Source organism: Kogia breviceps, chromosome 18 (assembly GCF_026419965.1).
Source record: "Kogia breviceps isolate mKogBre1 chromosome 18, mKogBre1 haplotype 1, whole genome shotgun sequence".
NCBI lineage: Eukaryota > Metazoa > Chordata > Mammalia > Artiodactyla > Physeteridae > Kogia > Kogia breviceps.
Genome location: NC_081327.1, coordinates 19,235,396 through 19,255,333, shown reverse-complemented (window position 1 = coordinate 19,255,333; position 19,938 = coordinate 19,235,396). Strand labels below are relative to the sequence as shown.

The 19,938-nt window shown below is 33.7% G+C and overlaps 1 protein-coding gene across 1 annotated transcript in view; it reads left to right on the top strand.

Annotated features, from left to right (window-relative positions):
• The window catches only part of URI1 (URI1 prefoldin like chaperone), a 66,905-nt gene that overhangs the window by 11,473 nt on the left and 35,494 nt on the right, over nucleotides 1-19,938 (top strand). The window contains exon 2 of the mRNA XM_059044467.2: nucleotides 15,143-15,177. Coding sequence (XP_058900450.1) covers nucleotides 15,143-15,177 — 35 coding nt within the window. The remainder of the gene's footprint in view (nucleotides 1-15,142; nucleotides 15,178-19,938) is intronic.

Sequence of the window (19,938 nt, the reverse complement as noted above, 5' to 3'; positions counted from 1 at the left end):
TCCTACCTACCCCTATCGGTAATCTTTACATTAATTTCTAGTTTATACTTCCTGTTATTTCTTGAAAAATAAATACTAAAATATGCTGTCTTATCCCCCCTCCACCTTCTTATACAAGAGGTAGCATGTTATATTTGCCCCTCGATTTTCTCATTAAATGGTACATCTGAGAGTCTTTGGTTCACAAAGATCTTTCTCATCATATTTTGTGGTTGCATAGTACTCAGGTATATTATCAGGTATTCATCTGGTGTCTTAGTGATGGGCATTTTGGTGGTTTTCAGTTTTTTGATAGTACTAATAATGTTGCAGTGAATCACTGTGTGTATGTTTCTCATTTGTGAAGTGACTTCAGGTGAAGTCCTCAAGGTGGTTTAGTGGTTTAGCTTTATAAGCCATATATAATTACCTTTTTGAAGAATTGGTTTTAACTTTCAATTTAGTCTACAGCATTAAATAAAAAGAGGTAAGAGGACTCAATGTTCAAAAACTAGAGAACCGTGTTTTGAGTCCTTGAATCGGCTATTTCTTCTGATCGCCACAGCCATTTTCAAGTTATCATTTTTTACTTGGAGGCTGGTCTTGATGGTTCCACTCTTGCTCCCTTCTACCTTTTTTCCAGAGCTGTCTCTCTTTTTCTGACAATGTAAATTGAATTATGTAATTTTGTCACTCTTTCTACTGCTTATAATTCTTTGGTGGTTTCCCATTGTACTTAAGAGTGAAATCCAGGGTCATTAAAATGTGATTTGAGACCCTTGTGTTGTTGGGCTCATCTCTTTCTAGGTTCATTTCAGGGTACTCCCCCTACTTATTTACTCTTCCTTAAGATAATGACATGTTTTGGGGGACAGTACCCTAAATGTGTTTGTTTAAAAAAACTTTCTTTCCTCCTGCCTTTCTTTCTTTCGTTCGTTCATTTTTTCTAGAAATCCTAATACAGTGTAGCAGACAGTAACCCATTTAATGTATGGATTTGGCCATTATTCCTTATCCTTTGATTTCCTGATATTATGAACCAAGTAATATTAAAGTTATTGAAAACGAGTGCTTTTTCCCAAAGAACAAAAAGACAAAACTGAGTTACGTGTCAGGCACTGTCCTAGATACTGCGATACACAAGGTTTCTTTTCTGCCCTCAAGGGACTTAAAATTTGTATGGAAACACGTTAACAGAAAACTTAATGCAGTGTGATAATTGCTGTCTTTCTAATTATTTGCTTTTCTACCTGCTGTAAACTAGGTGCTACCTCCGTCTTTTCATTGAAATTACTCTACCTAAAGTTTTTATTATATTTCACTTGCCAAACTCAGTGGCCCTTTTCACAGATCTGGCCTTACTTGGTCTCTGTGCTGTGTTTGAAACTTTTATTGTTCCCTGGTAAACTCTTGAAACTCTGTACCATGGGAACTTTTGTGACTCTAGTTTTTTATGGCTCTTTTTCCATTCCTACTTAGTCTCCTTAGTGTCTTCATCTAATGCTTAAATGTTGGTGATCCCTGTACTTTACATCACTGACAGTTGTCTCTTCTCACTCTGCATGTCCTCAAATACTCCTATATGCACTCTGCTCTCCCAGACCTGTTACCTGTTGGGCAGCTTCACTTGGATGGCCCACAAGCAGCTCAATCTCATTTACTAAAGGTAATTTATTATCTTTGTCCCTAATGTACATGCTGTACATACTATACTCATCCTGATTCTGGGCAGCATTATTCAAACCAGAGTCTTTTCGGCCCCCCTGATCCATCTTTTAATTTACTAGATCTTGTCAATTGTTTCTTTTTTACTTTAATTTTTATTTAATTTTATTTTTTGGTGGCGCTGTGTGGCTTGCAGGATCTTAGTTCCCCAAGCATTGAACCCAGGCCACCACAGTGATAGTGCTGAGTCCTAACCACTGGACCACCAGGGAATTCCCTGTCAATCCTTTCTATGTAATCCATACCTTGTATCTTAAGGCACCAATAGCTTGTCTTAATTAGGCTCTTACTCAAAAGATAATATTTCAGATTTTTCAGTTAAATGTTACTATGTTTTTTGATATTGTTAGTCTTTGATTGTTAACATTCTGATGTTACCTGATTGTGTTTTTAGTTTTACAGTTCTAATCTGTGAACATGTTATATCTCTATTTAGGGTCTTTAAATTTTCTCATCTGTTACTTAGTTGGAGTTTGTCTACTCATTTTATCACGTTTTCTACTTGTCACGTTTTTATTCCTTTATTTCTCTTCCTTTTGTGATAGTAAACTATTTCTATTCTATTTTAAACTCTCTTAGCTTTATAGTTGTATGGTTTTTATTTTCTTTTTAGTTATTATTCTAGAGACTACAATATCATTTTTATCACAGTCTACCTTAAATTAGTAGGAAATTATTCATAAATCTTCTGAAATTTTGCCGCTTAGGTAATTATTTAGATAATCTTTTCATGGCTTACTTTCATGAACTAACCCTCCCTTATTTGTGCTATTGTCATATATTTTACTTCTACAATGTTTTTGTAACTCCTTCCATCCCCCAAATTAGGCTTATTATTCTTTTAAACATTCTATTGTAATTTTTATTTAGTTCTGAGCTGGGAGGTGATTTTTTTTTTCAACACTTTAAAGATACCATTCCATTATCTTTTGACTTTTTTCACTTCTGTTAGTCTTCCATCAGTCTTATTGTTTTTTTCCCTGAAAAATTTTTATAAATTCCTCCTCTGTCTGCTTTTGGACTTTTCATCTTTGGTTTTTAGGCATTTGATTATGTGTCTAGATTTGCTTTTCCTCGTATTTAGCCTGCTTTGAACATGTAGTTTATTAAATCTGTAATTTGATGACTTGTCAGTTTAGAAAATTCTTATCTAATCTGCAGATGCTGGTTTTATGTCATTGTCTCCTCCACTTCTGGTACTCTGGACACACATATTAGACATTTTCATTGTCTCATATATCTTACTCTCTTTTCTGTATTTTCTTGCTGCCTCTTGATCTGTATGCCATTTTGGGTACCTTCTTCTGACCTGTATTCCTGTTAACTAATTCGTTCTTATGCATCTAATCTACTGGCAAAATCCTTTTATTAAATGGTTAATCTCAGTTACAGTATTTATTCCAAGAATTTATATTTTGACATTTCTTTAATGAATTCTAGGCCTGTTTTGACATCTTCAGGCTTCCCTCTGTTTTCATGAATATATTAATCATAAAAGTATGTCTTATAACTGCAGTATGTAAATTAAATGGAGCTCTGTTTTTGTTTATTTTTTTCTCTTGATTTCTCATCAGCTGCTCCTGTTGTCATAGACTTCCTTGTAATTTTTGATTGGATGCCAGACATTGTAGTGAAAAATTGTAGATTCTTGATTATGTTACCTTCCTTCGAAGAGAGGTAATTTTCTTTAAGCAGCCAGAGTACTAGTGGATCAACACAACTCAGTTGAGAGTTGCTTTTGGATTTTGTTAGGGCTGGTCTGTCTCAGTTTTGCTCTTATTCCTAGCATGTAGCCTTTACTTCTAAGGCATAGCTCTAATTCCATATGGAGTATGTCTTTTTCATAGATTATGTGGTCATGTATTTGTAGTTTTGTTTCTCTTCTGTTCTGTTGCATTGGATTATTTGCTTGTAGTTGCACCAGTTCCACACTTTCTTACTAGGTCTTGATATAGTAAAATTCCTTGAGCTTCGTTGTTCTTAAAGATTACTTTTACTGTTCTTGACCTTCTGCTTTTTTATGAATATTTTAAAATCAGCTCTGCAGTACTCACAAAATAACCTTCTGGGGTTTTGTTTGGAGTGCATTGAATCTAAAGATCAATTTGGGGATCATTGACATGTTTACACCAATCCATGAACATGGTATATCTTTTTATTTAGTTCCTCTGTAACTTCCTTCAGTAGTTTAAGTATATAAATCTTGCATGTCTTTTACATTCATCTCTAGGTATTTGTTATTGTTTATGGCGTTTTGTAATTTGCTGTTCATCTTTTGCTAGTATATAGATATATACTTGATTTTTGTATACTGGCTGTTAAATTTACTTGAATTCCATAATTGTTTATCTGTATATTTTGATAGTATGCGTGTAGATATATACAGACACATTGTCTGAATAATAGCAGTTGTCTTCTTTCCAGGTTGTTAGGCTTTAGTTTTATTTATTTGCCTTATTGAATGAAATATAGTATAGTGTTGAATAAAAAGTATAGTATAGTGTTTAGTGTAGTGTTGAATAAAAGTAGTCATAGTAGGCTTTAGTAGTGTTGAATAAAAGTAGTGATAGTAGGCTTCCTTATCTAGTTCTGCATATGAGGGGAACAGCTTTAAATATTTCACCGTTACAAATGATGTTTGCTGTAGACTTTTGGTAGATACTCTGAAAATAAGAAAATGTTCTCCTATTCCTAGTCTGTTAGTTTTAACATGAATGGATATTGAATTTTATCAAATGCTTCTTCTGTGTTTATTAAGATGTTAATGAGGTGAATTACTTTGATTTTTAAAAATACTGAAACAATATTACATTCTTGGAGAAAGCCCCCTTGCTTATGTTGGTGTTTATCTTTTTATGTATTGCCAGATTAAATTTCATATTGTTTTGTTAAGGTATTTTGTTTCTGTGTCTATGAGGGATATTAGTCTGTAATTTTCTTTAGTTGTAATGTCCACGTTAGGTTTTGGTTCCAGGGTCATGCTGACTTCGTAAAACTATCATTTTTGTGTATTTTATAAAAAACTTTGTATGTTATTGGTATTGATTCTAACTTAAACATTTGGAATAATTTTCCAGTGAGGCTGTCTAGGCCTTGTATTTTCCTTGTATGGATATTTTAAAATTTGGAAATATCTGTAGTTTTGGTAGTGATGTCTTTTTTAAAAATTCCTGTTATTTGCAATTTATATGTGTCTTTTCTTCTTGATTTGTCTTCTTAGGGGTTTATCAGTCATAATTAGTCTTTTTAAAGAACCAATTTTAGACTATTGATTTTCCTTTTGAAAGTTGCTTTCTTATGTAAATTGCTTTCTGTCTTTATGTTTTTCTTCCTTTTAATAATTTCCCATTGGCTGTAATTTTTCCTAGCTTCTTGAGATAAAAGCTCCTAGAGATGCAAAAGTCATTGATGTTTACTATTCTTTCTTTAGAATATATATTCTTTGAGTTTTAAAATTTTCTCTGATAATTACCTTAGGTGCCCCACATTATGCTATTTTCATTATTAGTTAGTTAAAATATTTTCTTGTTTTTATTGAGATCTGTTTATTGACCCAGGAGTTTCTTAGAAACATGTTCCTTAATTTCCAAACACTGAGTAGGTAGATATTTAGAATCTCCACTATGGTTGTAGATTTATCTTTTTCTCTATTTTTTTAACCTTTGCTTATGCATTTGAAATTATGCTATTTGGTGCATGCAAATTTAGGATTCTAATAAATTCCTGGTCAGTGGGCATTTTTATCAGTCTGAAATATTTTTATCTCTAGTGATATTTCTTACCTTCAGGTATCCTTTGTTGAATATTCGTATGGCTACATCAGCATATTTTGCTTTGGCTTGTTTCCATGTTATATCTTTTCATCTTTTAATTTCAATTTCTTTGTGTACGAAGTGTGTTTCTTATACAACATATAGTTGTGGTTTTAAACACAACTGGATATCTTTTCCAGTATGGAAATCTTTTTCTTTTGTCTAGGATATTTAGTCAATTTCTGTATAATAGAATTGCTGATATATTTAGTTTCATTTTTATCACCTTTCTACTTGACTTTTTATTTTAAAAATTGTAGTAGAATATGCTTAACAAAATTTGTCATTTAAATCATTTTAAGTATACATTTCAGTGGCATTGTGGTGCACATTGTGGTGCAAACATCACCACTATCCAGCTCCAGAACTTGCAAAACTGACACTATCTATTAAACAATAACTCCCCATTATCCCTTCCCCTATCCCCTGGTAACTACCATTATCTGTCTCTATGAAATTGATATACTCTGAGTATCTCATATAAGTGGAATCGTAGTGTTTGTGCATTTGTACTGGTTTATTTCACTTAACATAATGTCTTCAAGGTTGATCCGTATTACAGCGTATATCAGAATTTCTTTTAAAGGCTGAATAATATTCCATTGTATGTGTATTGCTCATTTTGTTATTTATTCATCCATCAGTGGACATGGGTTGGTTTCATTTTTTGGCTATTGTGAATAATGCTGCTGTGAACATGAGTGTACAAATATCTGTTTGAGTCCTTGCTTTCAATTCCCTTGGGTATATACCCAGAAGTGGAATTGCTGGATTATATGGTAATTCTGTGTTTCATTTTTGAGGAACCACCATACTATTTTCCACAGTGGCTGCTCCATTTTACATTCCCACCAACAGTGCACAAGAGGTCTAGTGTTCCAATTTTTCCACATTCTTGCCAACATATCTTATTTTCTTTCTTTTTTTAATAGCTATTCTAATGGGTGTGAAGTGGTTTCTCATTGTCTATTTGACCCACTTTTATGTTCTGTTTTTTCTCTGATTTTTGGGGCACGTTCCTTTGATTTAATCAGACACATCCTATTGTATTTTCTCTCCTCTGTTAACTTGTTCAAGATACTTTCTTTTTCACTGTGGTACCTTAGTACTCTATTTTATGTATATGTTAGCACTATAGTATATACTTTTACTAAGCTTTTTTTGTTATCCTTTTTTATTGGGAAATTTTTTCCTAGAGATTGCAACATGCATTCATTCATTCCACTTCTTGCATTGTTGCTTCCATGCATTTTAATTTTGTGTTTTAAACACTACAGTACGGTATTTAATTGTTCTATGTGATCAATACTGATTTATCTGTTCCTTTTAAAAAATTACCTGTACAGTTGCTCTTTAGTTCTTCCTGCTTTTCTATTGCTCCAAATACTTCTTGTAGTAGTTCTTTTTTCCCTTCAGCTTTATTGAGACATAATTAACATATACTGTTGTGTAAGTTTCAGGTGTACAGTGTGTAGTTTTGATACATTTATATATTGCACAGTGATTACCACCTTAGCTTGTTAGCTAACACCTCTGTCACATCACATAATTACCTGTAGTATTTCTTCCAGTGAAAATCTGCTGGTGCAGAATTCTGTTTCTGTGTGAAAATGTTTTTATTTTTCCTTCATGTTGGAGGATCTATTTGCTCTGTACATAATTATAGATTTTCAGTTATTTTTTTCCAACACTTGAAGATCTTATCCTATTTTCTAGTTTGTGTCATTTTTCTTGTTGAAGTTATCTCGAGCTCTGACTCTTCTTGTTGCTTCTTTGAAGGTACTGTATCTCTTCCCTGCTCTTTCTTCCTCATGCTGATTAAAACATTTTTCTTTGGTTTTCATCAGTGTAACTATGTTGTGCCTTCATATAATTAAAAAAAAATGTCTCTTGCTTGAGATTCTTAGAGCTTCTCAAATCTGTTGGTTAATACCTTTCTCTCATTTTTAGGAAGTCATGTCAAAATCTGTTCATACACTGCTTCTGCCACCTTGTCTCTTCCCTCTCTTTGTGGATCTTCAGTTATACAGTGTTTCATGTATCTCTTACTGGTCTTTTCTGTATTTTCCATGTTTTGTTTTTAAATCTCTGAGCTTTATTTATGGTATTTTTTATCAATGTGTCATCCAGTTCAAAATTCTGACTTTTGTGTTTAATCTCCTGTTAACACTGCTTATTGAGCTCATTTTAGATGTTTCAGTTAAAGATTATCCTTTTGATTCTTGTATAGATATTCTCTAGTGAAATATGCCATCTTTTCATGTATTTCTTCTTTTAACTATTTTCTTGAACGTTTTAGTTTATTAACTCCAGTATGTAGGTTGTATATTTATTTGGTTTTGTTTTGTGTTGTTTTTCGTCTTTTTTTCTTGATGTTTGTTCATGTGGCCCTATTTCTTGGTAACTTGGTTATTTTTAGTTAAATGTTAGAAATGTAAATACTCTTGAAGTATTTACAATTAAATATTAATATTTTAGTATGTTTAAAATTGTAGATACTCCTGAAGATGATATCTTTCTCTGGAGAAGTTTCACCCTTTCTTGTGCTTGGTTGATAAAATAGGAATTGGATACCTTAATCCAGGGAGGTACTGAATGGAGTGCAGGTTGGGTTTTGTTTTAGTAAGGTATCAGCCACCTTTGATTCCTTCTTGGCTTTCATCTGAAAACCTAGTTTGTTCACCACATTTCTTTCCTTAAAGGCTTCTGAAGTTTTGTTTCATCAGTTCCCTGAGCTCTGCTTTTCACACTTTCAGTTTAGCTTTTTGGCCTTTTCAGCTTCAGAATTTGGCACATCACAAGAAGAAAACAACTATATGCTTAAGACCGCTCATGTCTCTGATTTTGTTATTGCAGCCTTCTCAAGACTACTTTAAATTTGTGCTAAGGAAAAACATAGTTCTCAGCCTCTTCCCTGTGCCTAGAGTTGTCCAAGAAAAAAGCATCAACTCACTTCTCCACAGGTAGCTCCTGAATTTTAGTCCCTCTTGTTCTCATTGCTTTGGCAATTCTTAGATGCCTTTTTTTTTTTTTTTTTTTTTTTTGGCGGAACGTGGGCCTCTCACTGTTGTGGCCTCTCCCGTTGCGGAGCACAGGCTCCAGACACGCAGGCTCAGCGACCACGGCTCACGGGCCCAGCCGCTCCGCGGTATGTGGGATCTTCCCGGACCGGGGCACGAACCCGTGTCCCCTGCATCGGCAGGCGGACTCAACCACTGCACCACCAGGGAAGCCCTTAGATGCCTTTTAAGAGATGATTTTATATTCATCTGGCTTTTCTAGTTTTCAGAGGGATTATTGGTTTGTTATCAGCTTTTTCTCCCTACTTGGAGGTAGAAGTCTGGAATGAGTTAAGCTACATAGCTACTTGCAGTGATTTAGTATTAATTTTGCTATAGTCTCACTGGTAGTTGGCAGTGTTACTTTAAAATAAAAATTTATTTCTGTAATTGGTGCAGGGTGGCATTTCAATTTGTTTTGTCACTTGTGAGGATATTTTTTCCCTGTCATTCTACTTTTATCTTTAGTGAATTATTTGTTTTCTTTGAGATCTTCACAGACATATTCTCATTTCTACGTAGCAAGTTTACTTATGAAGTTTTCTTAATCAGTTACAAACCACAGAAATGAAACTTTGGAAAGTATTTACTATAGAAGTCAGGAGGAACTAGGGTAGGGTTATTTTATTTGTGTGTGTGTGTTTTGTTGTACATTTGCGTTGATACTTCGTAGACTGTGTGTGTTTTGTTGTATATTTACGTTGATACTTCGTAGACCAGCTTTGTTAGATTTAGCTTGTGCAAATACCTTTGTGTTCACCTTTTCAGGTCCAGTATCTGTAATCGCCTCAATCTCTCTCTGGGCCCAGGGTAAACTTGATTGGCCCAGTTAGTGTGGATCCTCTGCATTCACACTAGTTGCAGATGGAGAAATGGGGTCTTCTGCCTGTTGTAGATGAGAGGAGGGCAGGGTTTTAGGGAGTAAGGTGTGGGAATAGAGAGGAAATGATTGATACCGCTAGTGAAACAATAGACAGGCAAGCTACAATTCAGACAGTATGTCACATTCAGAAATACAGGTCACAATCTCCTGTCTGCAATTCAGAAGTCTTAAAAAACGGAACACAAAGTTATTTCTAAGTTTTCTGGCATATTCATTTGTCAATGGAACTGATTTGAGTGAGGCATTTTATTCCACGTTGAACATTCGTATGTTTTCTTGCAAATGTTCGGTAAAGTATGATACGTGTCATGTATTACCTTACTAAATTACAAAAAGTTCTAAGTTGAGAAGCATTTTTTCCTGAGGTTTTTGGCTAAGTGATTGTAGACCTATACTTCTTTAAAAGGACTTGTTGCACACTTACTGTATGGCAGGTGAGTACATTGGTGAATAAAGTAGATCTGGCCCATATCTCATTGCTCTTTCATCCAGTACAATTAGAGTTTCCTGGATATCTAATTCAAGTAATACCAGAAACAGAACCCTCCAAACATGTCAGTGGCTTCATTCCTAGAAATCGCTGGATGTAATATATGTTGTCAGTCTTAATTACTTCCAATGTGATAATGGAAAAGAATATGAAAAAGAATGTCTGTATATGTATAACTGAATCACTTTGCTGTACAGCAGAAATTAACACAACAGTGTAAATTATACTTCAATAAAATAAAATAAAAATTTCAAGTGTAAGAAAACTGTATATTTATTAGAATACTTGGTATTATGAATAATAAATACTTGAAAAGAGCCCTAACTTACAGGTAACACCAACAAGGGAATGAGAAGTACAATATCAAAGCATGTTAGACATGGTTCCAATATTTTTGTAAAAAGAAAGACTGTGTTTGACTATGAGAAATGCATTAGAAGCCTGGGTAGGAGAAAACAGGGCTAAATGTAAAAGTAAGGATTAAGATGATAATTTTGATTCCATCCGAGCTACATTTTGGAAAAAAACATTTAAGTGTTTTAACAGTGGCTTATAATTGGAGTTAACTTTTGGTAGTGGTAGGCCCACCTTTGTTATTTTCACTTTTCAGCATATTTAAAAAGTAAATTTGTTTAAAGTTTTTATACAGAAACACTCAGTTTATTGTAGTTTATTACTGCTTATTGCTATTTATTTTTTAGGAACCTGTAGTTATTTCCTCCTTTCTTTGCAGAGGCTTATTTAAAAGACCTGTAATGTTTTACTAATTTTGTTGAAGTGTACTTCTTATGTATTTTGGTAATGACATTTATACATCTATTTGATTGACAATATGTCCTTTAAGAAATTATTTTCAACCATTTAAGATAATAGTGCATGTCTAGTAATCTATTCGTTTTAGCCACCACTGATAATTTTTTCCTTTTTGACTCAGCAGCTTTAAAATTATATGATCTGTTTTGAAGACATAATCTAGCAAGAGAAGCAAACCATGTAAATGTAGACAGCTCTGATTAGTACAATTCTCAGATTGTTACTTCATACATTAATCTGTACAGGGATAATTTGAAATTGCAATACAGTGAGAAAAGTTTTAGGAGTAAAGTGAAGCATTTTTGAGAGAAGTGCACGCAAACTTAACCTTTTAGGCTTTCTATTCTAGTCTAGTTTTAATGTGGCACTGTTCTTACCCTGGAAAACTCCTAGGTTATGCCCCCTTGTGGTCTGTTACCAGAACAAATAGCACAAATGGAAATAAGTAATGGAGGTCTTAATACACGTTAAGTCATTCATTCCTTTCTTTATAATAATTTTTAAAAAGTGGCTTCTGAGGAAAAACAGCAAAGGAAAATTGTTCCTGTATTCTATATAGTTTATTGGTTTTAAAACTTAGCAATTATTTTGTAACTGAACGCATATATGTTAGCTGGACGCTGGCCTAAAGAAAAATAGGTTGTTGGGTAGACTATCATTGTTATCCTGGGCATCTAACTTGATTAGTTATAAATGCCTTAAAAATATGATAAGATGTGATAGTAATTATAAGGCCACACACACACACATGTAAATGGGGTTTGGGAAAACTTGTTTATACTTTGCTTGACCTGAGAGGGCCAGGAGTTGTATGAGGCATTGGAAGGAATAAAGATTTTTGTTAGTGTATTGGTCAGTTTAAGCTTATTTGCTTTTCCTGACATTATTGGCAAGGTCTCGTTAGTGTGTGAGTGCATTTGTGGAAGAAGTGGAGAAATAGCAGCATCAGTCAGTGTTTTAAGAAAGACTGCAGATATAAACAGCTGCTTTTCCTTTTACCCAGTAAGATTCATGATGGTTGAAAGCAGTCTGATACAGCGAGTATGGGCTTTGAGATTAGATAGACCTGGTTTTATACTTCTTTCTTTTTTTTTTTTTTTTTTGCGGTACGCGGGCCTCTCACCGCTGTGGCCTCTCCCGCCGCGGAGCACAGGCTCGCGACGTGCAGGCCCAGCGGCCATGGCCCACGGGCCCAGCCGCTCTGCGGCACGTGGGCTCCTCCCGGACTGGGGCACGAACCTGTGTCCCCTGCATCTGCAGACAGACCCTCAACCACTGCACCACCAGGGAAGCCCCAGACCTGGTTTTAAAACTGATTTTATCTGTTACCAGTTCTTGGGCAGTTATATAATATTGGGGAAGTTACTCCATCTCTGAACATAGGTTTCTTCTCTTTAAGAAGAGGTTAAGACCCAACTTATTGAACTGTTTCATCATATGAAGTCTTGGCATTTACCACTGTTATTATTACTTCTTAGGGAAAGGGCAATTTTGAGTTATAAAGAAAGTGTACCATAGGATTTTCTTGGGCTATAGGTAAAGACCCCTAATGGTAGAATGAATGTGTCTTTTAAGTGGTAAATCAGTTCATAGTCGTTTTTCTTTAGTGCAGACTTAGTGTTGTGCTACTGCAGAAGTACATATTTTACTTATAAATTTTTGGCTATAAGTGTGATTATATTAAAGAATTTACTAGGTCAATTATTTTAATACTTGAAGCCTACTAACCATTTATTTTTATAAAAATGATTCAATAAGTTTTTTTTTCTTTAGGAGTAATAGTTGTATGTTTTGGCAGATTAACTTAAAAAAATAAACTAGTATTGTTCCTCGATTGCCATGTTATTTTAAAAAAGCTTGTGTGAAGGATAACAAAGTAATGAAATGTTTTTTGTTGTTTTGCTTTGTTTTTCAAAAGTTGCTTTTAGAACCAGCCTCACTGTCTTAGTCACTTTATTTAATAATAATTAATCTGAGTCCATTTCAGAAGAAATAAGGTTATTTGGAGTTATTTAGCTTAACAGAAAAAAAAAAGATTTTAAAACCCAGATAAGTTCAACTTTGAATCATAAGATTTTCTCCTTTCCAGAAATTTCCTTGGCAGCTAAGCTGTAAAAATTTACTAATTTTTTTCTTTTTGAATAATTTGCTATAAAAAAGAAAACTAGAAAGATATCTCAAAATACAAATACAGCTGCTTGGGTTCAAATGCTTGTTGGAATTAGGTGGACTATAAATCATGTAAACAAAGATTTAACTGTAGACATACCATCAGAAGGCTATTGTATGTATTCATACCTGCCTCTTTCATGTTTTCCTTTATTTCTTGGGTTCTCAAAATATTTAGCCTACATTTGGATAATGTCTAACTGAAGACTCTTGTTCCAAACCCTAGATGAAACTAATAAAGACTTTAATGAAGACAGTATTTTGGTGGTGAAAATTTCTCTTGTAAATTATGGAATGGATTTTTGGTTTTTTATCCGTGAATATCTTGGGGACACTTATTTTAGGAAAGAAAAGGGATGGGGAAAGATAGCTACAGCAAAATGGAGAGTGAAATAGGGAAGGGTGATGGCAAGAATACATGCCATTCTACCAGGAACTTGTTTTTTAAACATAAAAAGCATATGTGCCAAATTTACATATTTACTAATTAAAAAGGCTTCCTGGAAACATTAAGTAGACTTATCTTCTATAACCTTTAACATTGTCACTAATGGATATTGCATAGAAAATTTCATGGAAGGTCCTTTGAATAATGTAAATGATTATGAATATGTAACTAGTTAATATGCAGCTACGAAAGGATTATCATGTAGAGGTTAATGAACATTCTGCTCTTATGGTTTGCAGGGCTTTTCTTTTTGTGCTTTTGGCTCACTTCATGCTTGGAAACACATGCATTGGGATTGGAAAGCATCCTGACTGTTTTGGGGTCTCATCTTTTAATAGGGTTGTTAAACAGAAACTTTATAAAAAGGATTTCATGAAGATTTTTCCTTTTCAATTTACATTTAATTCTGTTTGTCTATTTTATAATTACTGCCGAATCAGAAGCAGTGAAATGGATTGATGTAGTTTTAGCCTGGCTCTTCCAGATGTAAAGTCAGTACTCTATTGTACATTATCACTGTTATTAAGTGTTGCTGTGTGATTGATACTTACTGAGAGATCTTTATTCCAAAACCGACTTTTTATGCTGAGTTAATGTGTAGTATGGTTGGGTATCTGATTACAGCATGCATTTTGGTACAGAATTACTGCCTTAGTATTTATTTAAAATGTCCTAAAGGAAGACATTTACTTCAGGAATTAAATGTTATAAAATAGAGGAATTTAGTGACAGGCCAAAAAAAAAAGACTTGTGATTTTTGGGTGAAACATGGAGCTTATATAAGATACAATATTGGTATTTAGAACAGTGAACAAAGCAGTGTTTCAAACCATGTAATACTGCTGTGTTTTTCATGAGACATTATATTAAGCATATTGGTTTTTATCCCTTAGTTTCTCTGTCTCTAAAATGGTACTACAGTATTTGAGATTACTGTTTAAACATTTTTATTAATGGGCAGTTTAAAAACATTAGTAATCTTTGAAAACAGTGCTGTTTTTTTAAAAATTCCCATTCACGTGTTCTTATTTTCCTTACTGGTTAGTGTTCTTAATTTGTTTTCTGAGCATTTTAAGAATCTACTGAAATATCTCCAAGGAAAACAAATAGCTTTTATGTTTAATTTCATTGTTTTAGTGTTAGAAGCATAGCTTAAGCTGGCTATGAAGTGCTTAAAATTTTATCATAATTCACTGGGGGGACAAATTGGCTGTTCAGAGCATCTCTTTATCCCAAGTATTTCTTCTTGAAATGTAGTAGAGAAAATATCATTGTACTCACTTTCAGTGCATCAGAATAAAAATTACAGGTGAAACCATTTGGAGATATACTGACAAAATAAAGTACTTTCACTACTGTCATTTTTTTTAACTGATGAAATGTGGATGTTACATTGGTTTTTTGTTATTTATAACATTTGTGTATTCTACAAAATATGTAACATTGAAAACAGGCCTGCAGATTGTACAAAATACTAGTTATCTTATATCATATGTCACCTAATAGTTATGAAGCGGGTTTTGTACCAAAGTATGAATCGGAAAGCTGTAATTTGTTCTGCAGTTATCAGCCTGCATTAGAGGGGTATGATAAAGTGTGCTGCTTAAAAACTAACATTCACATCTCTGTGCATTTGACAATAAAAATGTATATTGAGGTGCTTTTAAATCTGTAAAGCCACTGTTGTAGTTTTCTGATAGAATGATTTTGTAGCTTCGTGCATAGCCCTGTTTTTTCATGAGTAGTTATCTGTTTTCATGACAGGTGGTCACTAACTGCCAAGAGAAAATCCAGCATTGGTGAGTGAAAGATGGTTTTATTACATTTCTGAAATACTAATGAGGTCATCTATTTGTATTTAAATAAAGCATACACATTTTTTGTATTCCATAATTGAATTTTTCTAGTAATCTCCATTTTGAATCCTTTTGATACTAATTTATATTGTCTTTCATCGTTTACTGAATTACATGTTCCCTGATTTCCTGAAGTTGTGTCACCATTTGTGTTTATTCTAATTGCTTTCTTTTTTCCTTTCTTGTCTTTTTTTTTTTTTTAAAGTTAGAATAGTGTTACTATCATGAAGTGGAGACAGGAATTTTTGAACCCGACTAATCATAGCTGTATTTGGGGACTATTTTTTATATATGTAGTAGAACAATAATATGAATCAGTTGTTTTAAAATAATGATGGAAATATGCACAGATATATCTTCCCAAAGTTTGCAAAATCTAATTAAGTGCCTGCATCTCAGAACTTGATTTAGAGACCACACTTTTCTAGAGTGCAGAGAGAAAGCAAGCATATCTATTTTAATGTGCTAATCTATAGTTAATAGGACAATATTTGGTAAATAACACACTTTCCTGTGTCTAGTGAGGAAAATGCTCAAGTTAATGGTGAATAAAATCTTATGAGTTGTCATGAGGTATAGCTGTTGATCTTACAGATATCAAATTACAATATATCCATGCTGTGTTTACGAAGATTTTAGTGAGAAAACAACAAGAGCTGTCTTGATTATTGTCTGCAGGGTTATTGCAAAATCATGGTAACTGCCCCTTTAGCGGTGAGATTAAACCTTTGGTTATACACCATCAAGCATATAATATTTTAAATTTATTTTAAGAGGCTTTTTCTTCATGCCTGAGAGATCTCCAAGGAAATAATTTATAGTTAGTGTATATCAAATGTTTTTTGGTTTAAATGCACATAGGCTGCAGGCAGTGGATAAGAGTGAAAATCAGTGCAATCTGTACACATCATTTTATTAAATTCTGACTTTTGGCTTGTAGAAATAATCTAAAACTAAATAATATCCACTTTATAAATAAAAATTCAGGGACTTCATTAATTTTCAATAAATGCAGAGTTGTAGTTGCATCCACTGGTGGTTTAAGTCTGTCAATATTTCCATAATGGACCATTTGCTTTTCATTTTACATTCAGTCCAGGTTAAAACTTGAAATGTGAGTCCTTAGTCAAGGAATTAACCATTTTCTCCCTGCTAATTTGGCCAAAGTGATCCATTTTACAAATAATTCCCAAGGGAAGTTTTATTAATGTGGACTCTATTGGTTTTGGTAAGGAATTCACGAAATTAGTAAAAGGTTGATTCACTCAGAATAGATACTAATTTACACAAATGTGTGTCTGACAACTTGCTTCTGGTTTAAGATTGTTTCCCTACCAGACTGAGAATTCTTTAAGGCTAAGGGACATGTTTTCATCCTTTTATCCACAGCACCTCCTACTGTGTTTGGCACATTATAGGCACTTAATAAATGTTTGAGTAAGTAAAGACCAAATATTTGCTTATTTTTTGTATAACGTTTTTATAAGTACTATAGCAGTACCCAAATCTGATGAGCTTGACAGACAGAAATGCAACATTTACTTCAGGGCAGGTTCACATGACTCAGTCTCAATTTCCAGTTTTCCATAGCTCTCCAAACTAAAGCAGCTTAGCATATTTACCTTCACATATCTTAAAGTAATATAGTACCTTATCTGTACATTAATTAAAATAATTTTTTCCACTTAGACTTTGCTTTTTCCTCTGAATTATTTTTAATATGGCTCAGGAAACAGACTTTTATGTTTGTTTTTAATGAGGGTCTGATATTGCTAGAATCCAAATGGACAGTGAATTCACGAATTTATTATATTAAAAAACTGAAACTAAGTGTCTCCAATTCCTCTGAAAGCCAGGAAATTGCTATTAGGGAGCATTGTGGAATTCTTGTGATGTTTTTATTATCTTAATTCCACAAACAACGATTGAGTTTCTGCCATATGCCAGTATTATGCTGCTGTTTGGAACTGAAAGACCCTGCCATGAAGAAATTCATAGTTGGGCACTAAACAGGGAAATCACAATAATTTTGTGCTATTTGGTTAGAGATAGGAAGCAAGAACAGAGACTGGAGCTATTTTTAAGGGTGTCTCATGCATTGCTTTTAAAAGCATGTTGTTTTTTACTCTAACCTTTGGCATTAGCATAGTCTAAAATACAACTCATGTACCTAAGTTACCCTTCTTTATGAGTATATACCAGTATAATGAGGAGCAAAATAACGTGTTTTTTAAAAAAATGTAGTCTTATGCTAGTGATGTTTATGCTCATTTGTGCAATTTTAAAGGATTCTTTAAGGGATGAGTATGAATATTTTACCTTAAAATTTTTCTTAAGAATGTAGGCCACAAAGTAAAAATATTTGTAGAAATGTAGGAGTAAAAATGGTCTGGGGCAATGGGGTCTGACCCCAGAAATCTCTTCCAGAAAATTAATTCAAATCCCAGAACTTTGGTGACCTAAAGACATTTATAGTATTTGTTTAATTAATAACAGATAAAAAGGAAATGTTTGAGCCTAATAGTTGAGAATTTGTCCATCACTTTTAGAGCTAATAGTGGTTTTAAATTTAGTGAAGATTTAAGGAAATTTTTAGGTACAACTTTTTTTTCTTATATCCTTTTTACTTAATTCAGGAAATCAGGCATTATAAAATCCACACACTATTTTCTCATTAAAATGTGGATATACTTCCTAGTGTTTGATCCACTAGGGGCTGATGATTCTGTTTGTAGATTATTTGTAATTTTTAATCTTTTAAATTCTTCCCTAAAGAACATGGGATTTGGAGCCACAGACCTACATTTGAATCCTATCATTTACTAACTTTGTCACCTTGGGTGAATTACTGAGATTTTTAGTTTTCTTCTTGTAAAGTGATGATGATAACTACTTAACTTGAAGGTAAAGTGTGAGACAGTGTCTATAGAACATCCACATTGGCACTCAATAAATATTAATAGTAACTCTGAAATCTTTTTTGAAAAGTTTAACTAATTGTCAGATGAAGAAAGAAGGAAAAACCAAAAAACCCTCCAAAGCTTTGTAAATATTCCTGAATATTTTGTATTCATGCCATTATCTTCTTATATCATGATGGAGAGATGGCTTCCTGAGTGGCATTGTTAAAGCTTTATATTAATGTTTTAAAATAACTTTTATCATGAAGAATTTCAAACAAAGGGTGACAAAGTCCTGTACTGAACCACATGTACCCATCACTCAGATTCAATGATTATCAACTCATGATTGCATCTGAACGGTTTGTTTCCTTTTAAAATAGCCTATCCTACCCTCTACTCCCACCTCCATTTTGACATTACTCTGAAGCATTTCATTTCATCTGGAAATATTTCAGTATATATCCTAAAGACATAGAAGATTGCATATTAGCAGTTTAAATTTTAAATTAAAAATTTGAAATTGGGCAGTTTATTTATATAGTTCAAACTGTAAGAAGTACAAAAGGGTATAAATGGTATGTAGTTTACCTCTTACCCTTGTCTTCCAGTTCTCACTTTTCTTGGTAAACGACTGCTCTACCAGTTCCCTGCGAATCTTTTCAGAAATTATTAGCACGAGGGTGTGTGTATGTTTGTGTGTGTATGTATGTACATATATGTATGTGTATTCATCTACATATTTATATATATTATGCTCCCACTCTTTGATAAAAATGAAGTCACAGTGTACACTGTACATTTAATACTCTACTTTGGAGATTGTTTTCACTCATTAATTAACTCCTATTCTTTATGTTCCCATGAACTTCATTGTGTGTCAAATGTTTGATTTTTAGAGTTACCAAATATTTTTTGGTACTTATTTTTTTAAAATAAATAATGGCCACATGACTGAGAGTATGACTTATGCAACTCAAAATACATCCTTGCTAAGCTGTTGTATACATTATTGTTCTTTAATAAAATTACTACAAAATGTACTGGCTTAAAACAACAACCATTTACCTATATATGGTTCTTTGGTTGTGCATATTGGACTGAACTTACCTCTGTTGTTTTCTCCTGATCTTGTTTGGGCTCACTCGTGTGGTTGCAGCCTTTTGGTAGCTGGGTTGCCCAAAATGGCCTCGCCCACAAGTCTGGTGGCTAGTGCTTGGCTGTTAGCTGGGCCTTACTCTCCATGTGCTCTTTTATCCTGCTTACTTTACATGATGCTATAAGGGCAGCAAGAATGGAAGCTGCAAATTCAAAAGGTGGGGAAATAGACTCCACATGTTGGTGGGAGGAGTGACAAAAAATTTATGGTCCTTTTTTTTTTTTTTTTTGGCGGTACACGGGTCTCTCACTGCTGTGGCCTCTCCCATTGTGGAGCACAGGCTCCAGACGCGCAGGCTCAGCGGCCATAGCTCACAGGCCTAGCCGCTCTGCGGCATGTGGGATCTTCCCGGATCGGGGCACAAACCCGTGTCCCCTGCATTGGCAGGCAGACTCTCAACCACTGCGCCACCAGGGAAGCCCTATGGTCACTTTTAATGCACTATAGATGGTTTCTGTTGAACACGTCCCACAGAAAAAAGAAGTCGCATTACTTGTGTTTGATTTGTGAGAATTAAATGGAATATGGTATCTGATGCCTGGCACATACAAATCATCTGTATGTTAGGCACTGTTTGTAATCATAAATTATATGCATATGAATTGTGTAAAAAAAAAAAAAAAAGTCTTGTTTCCTGCAAACTAT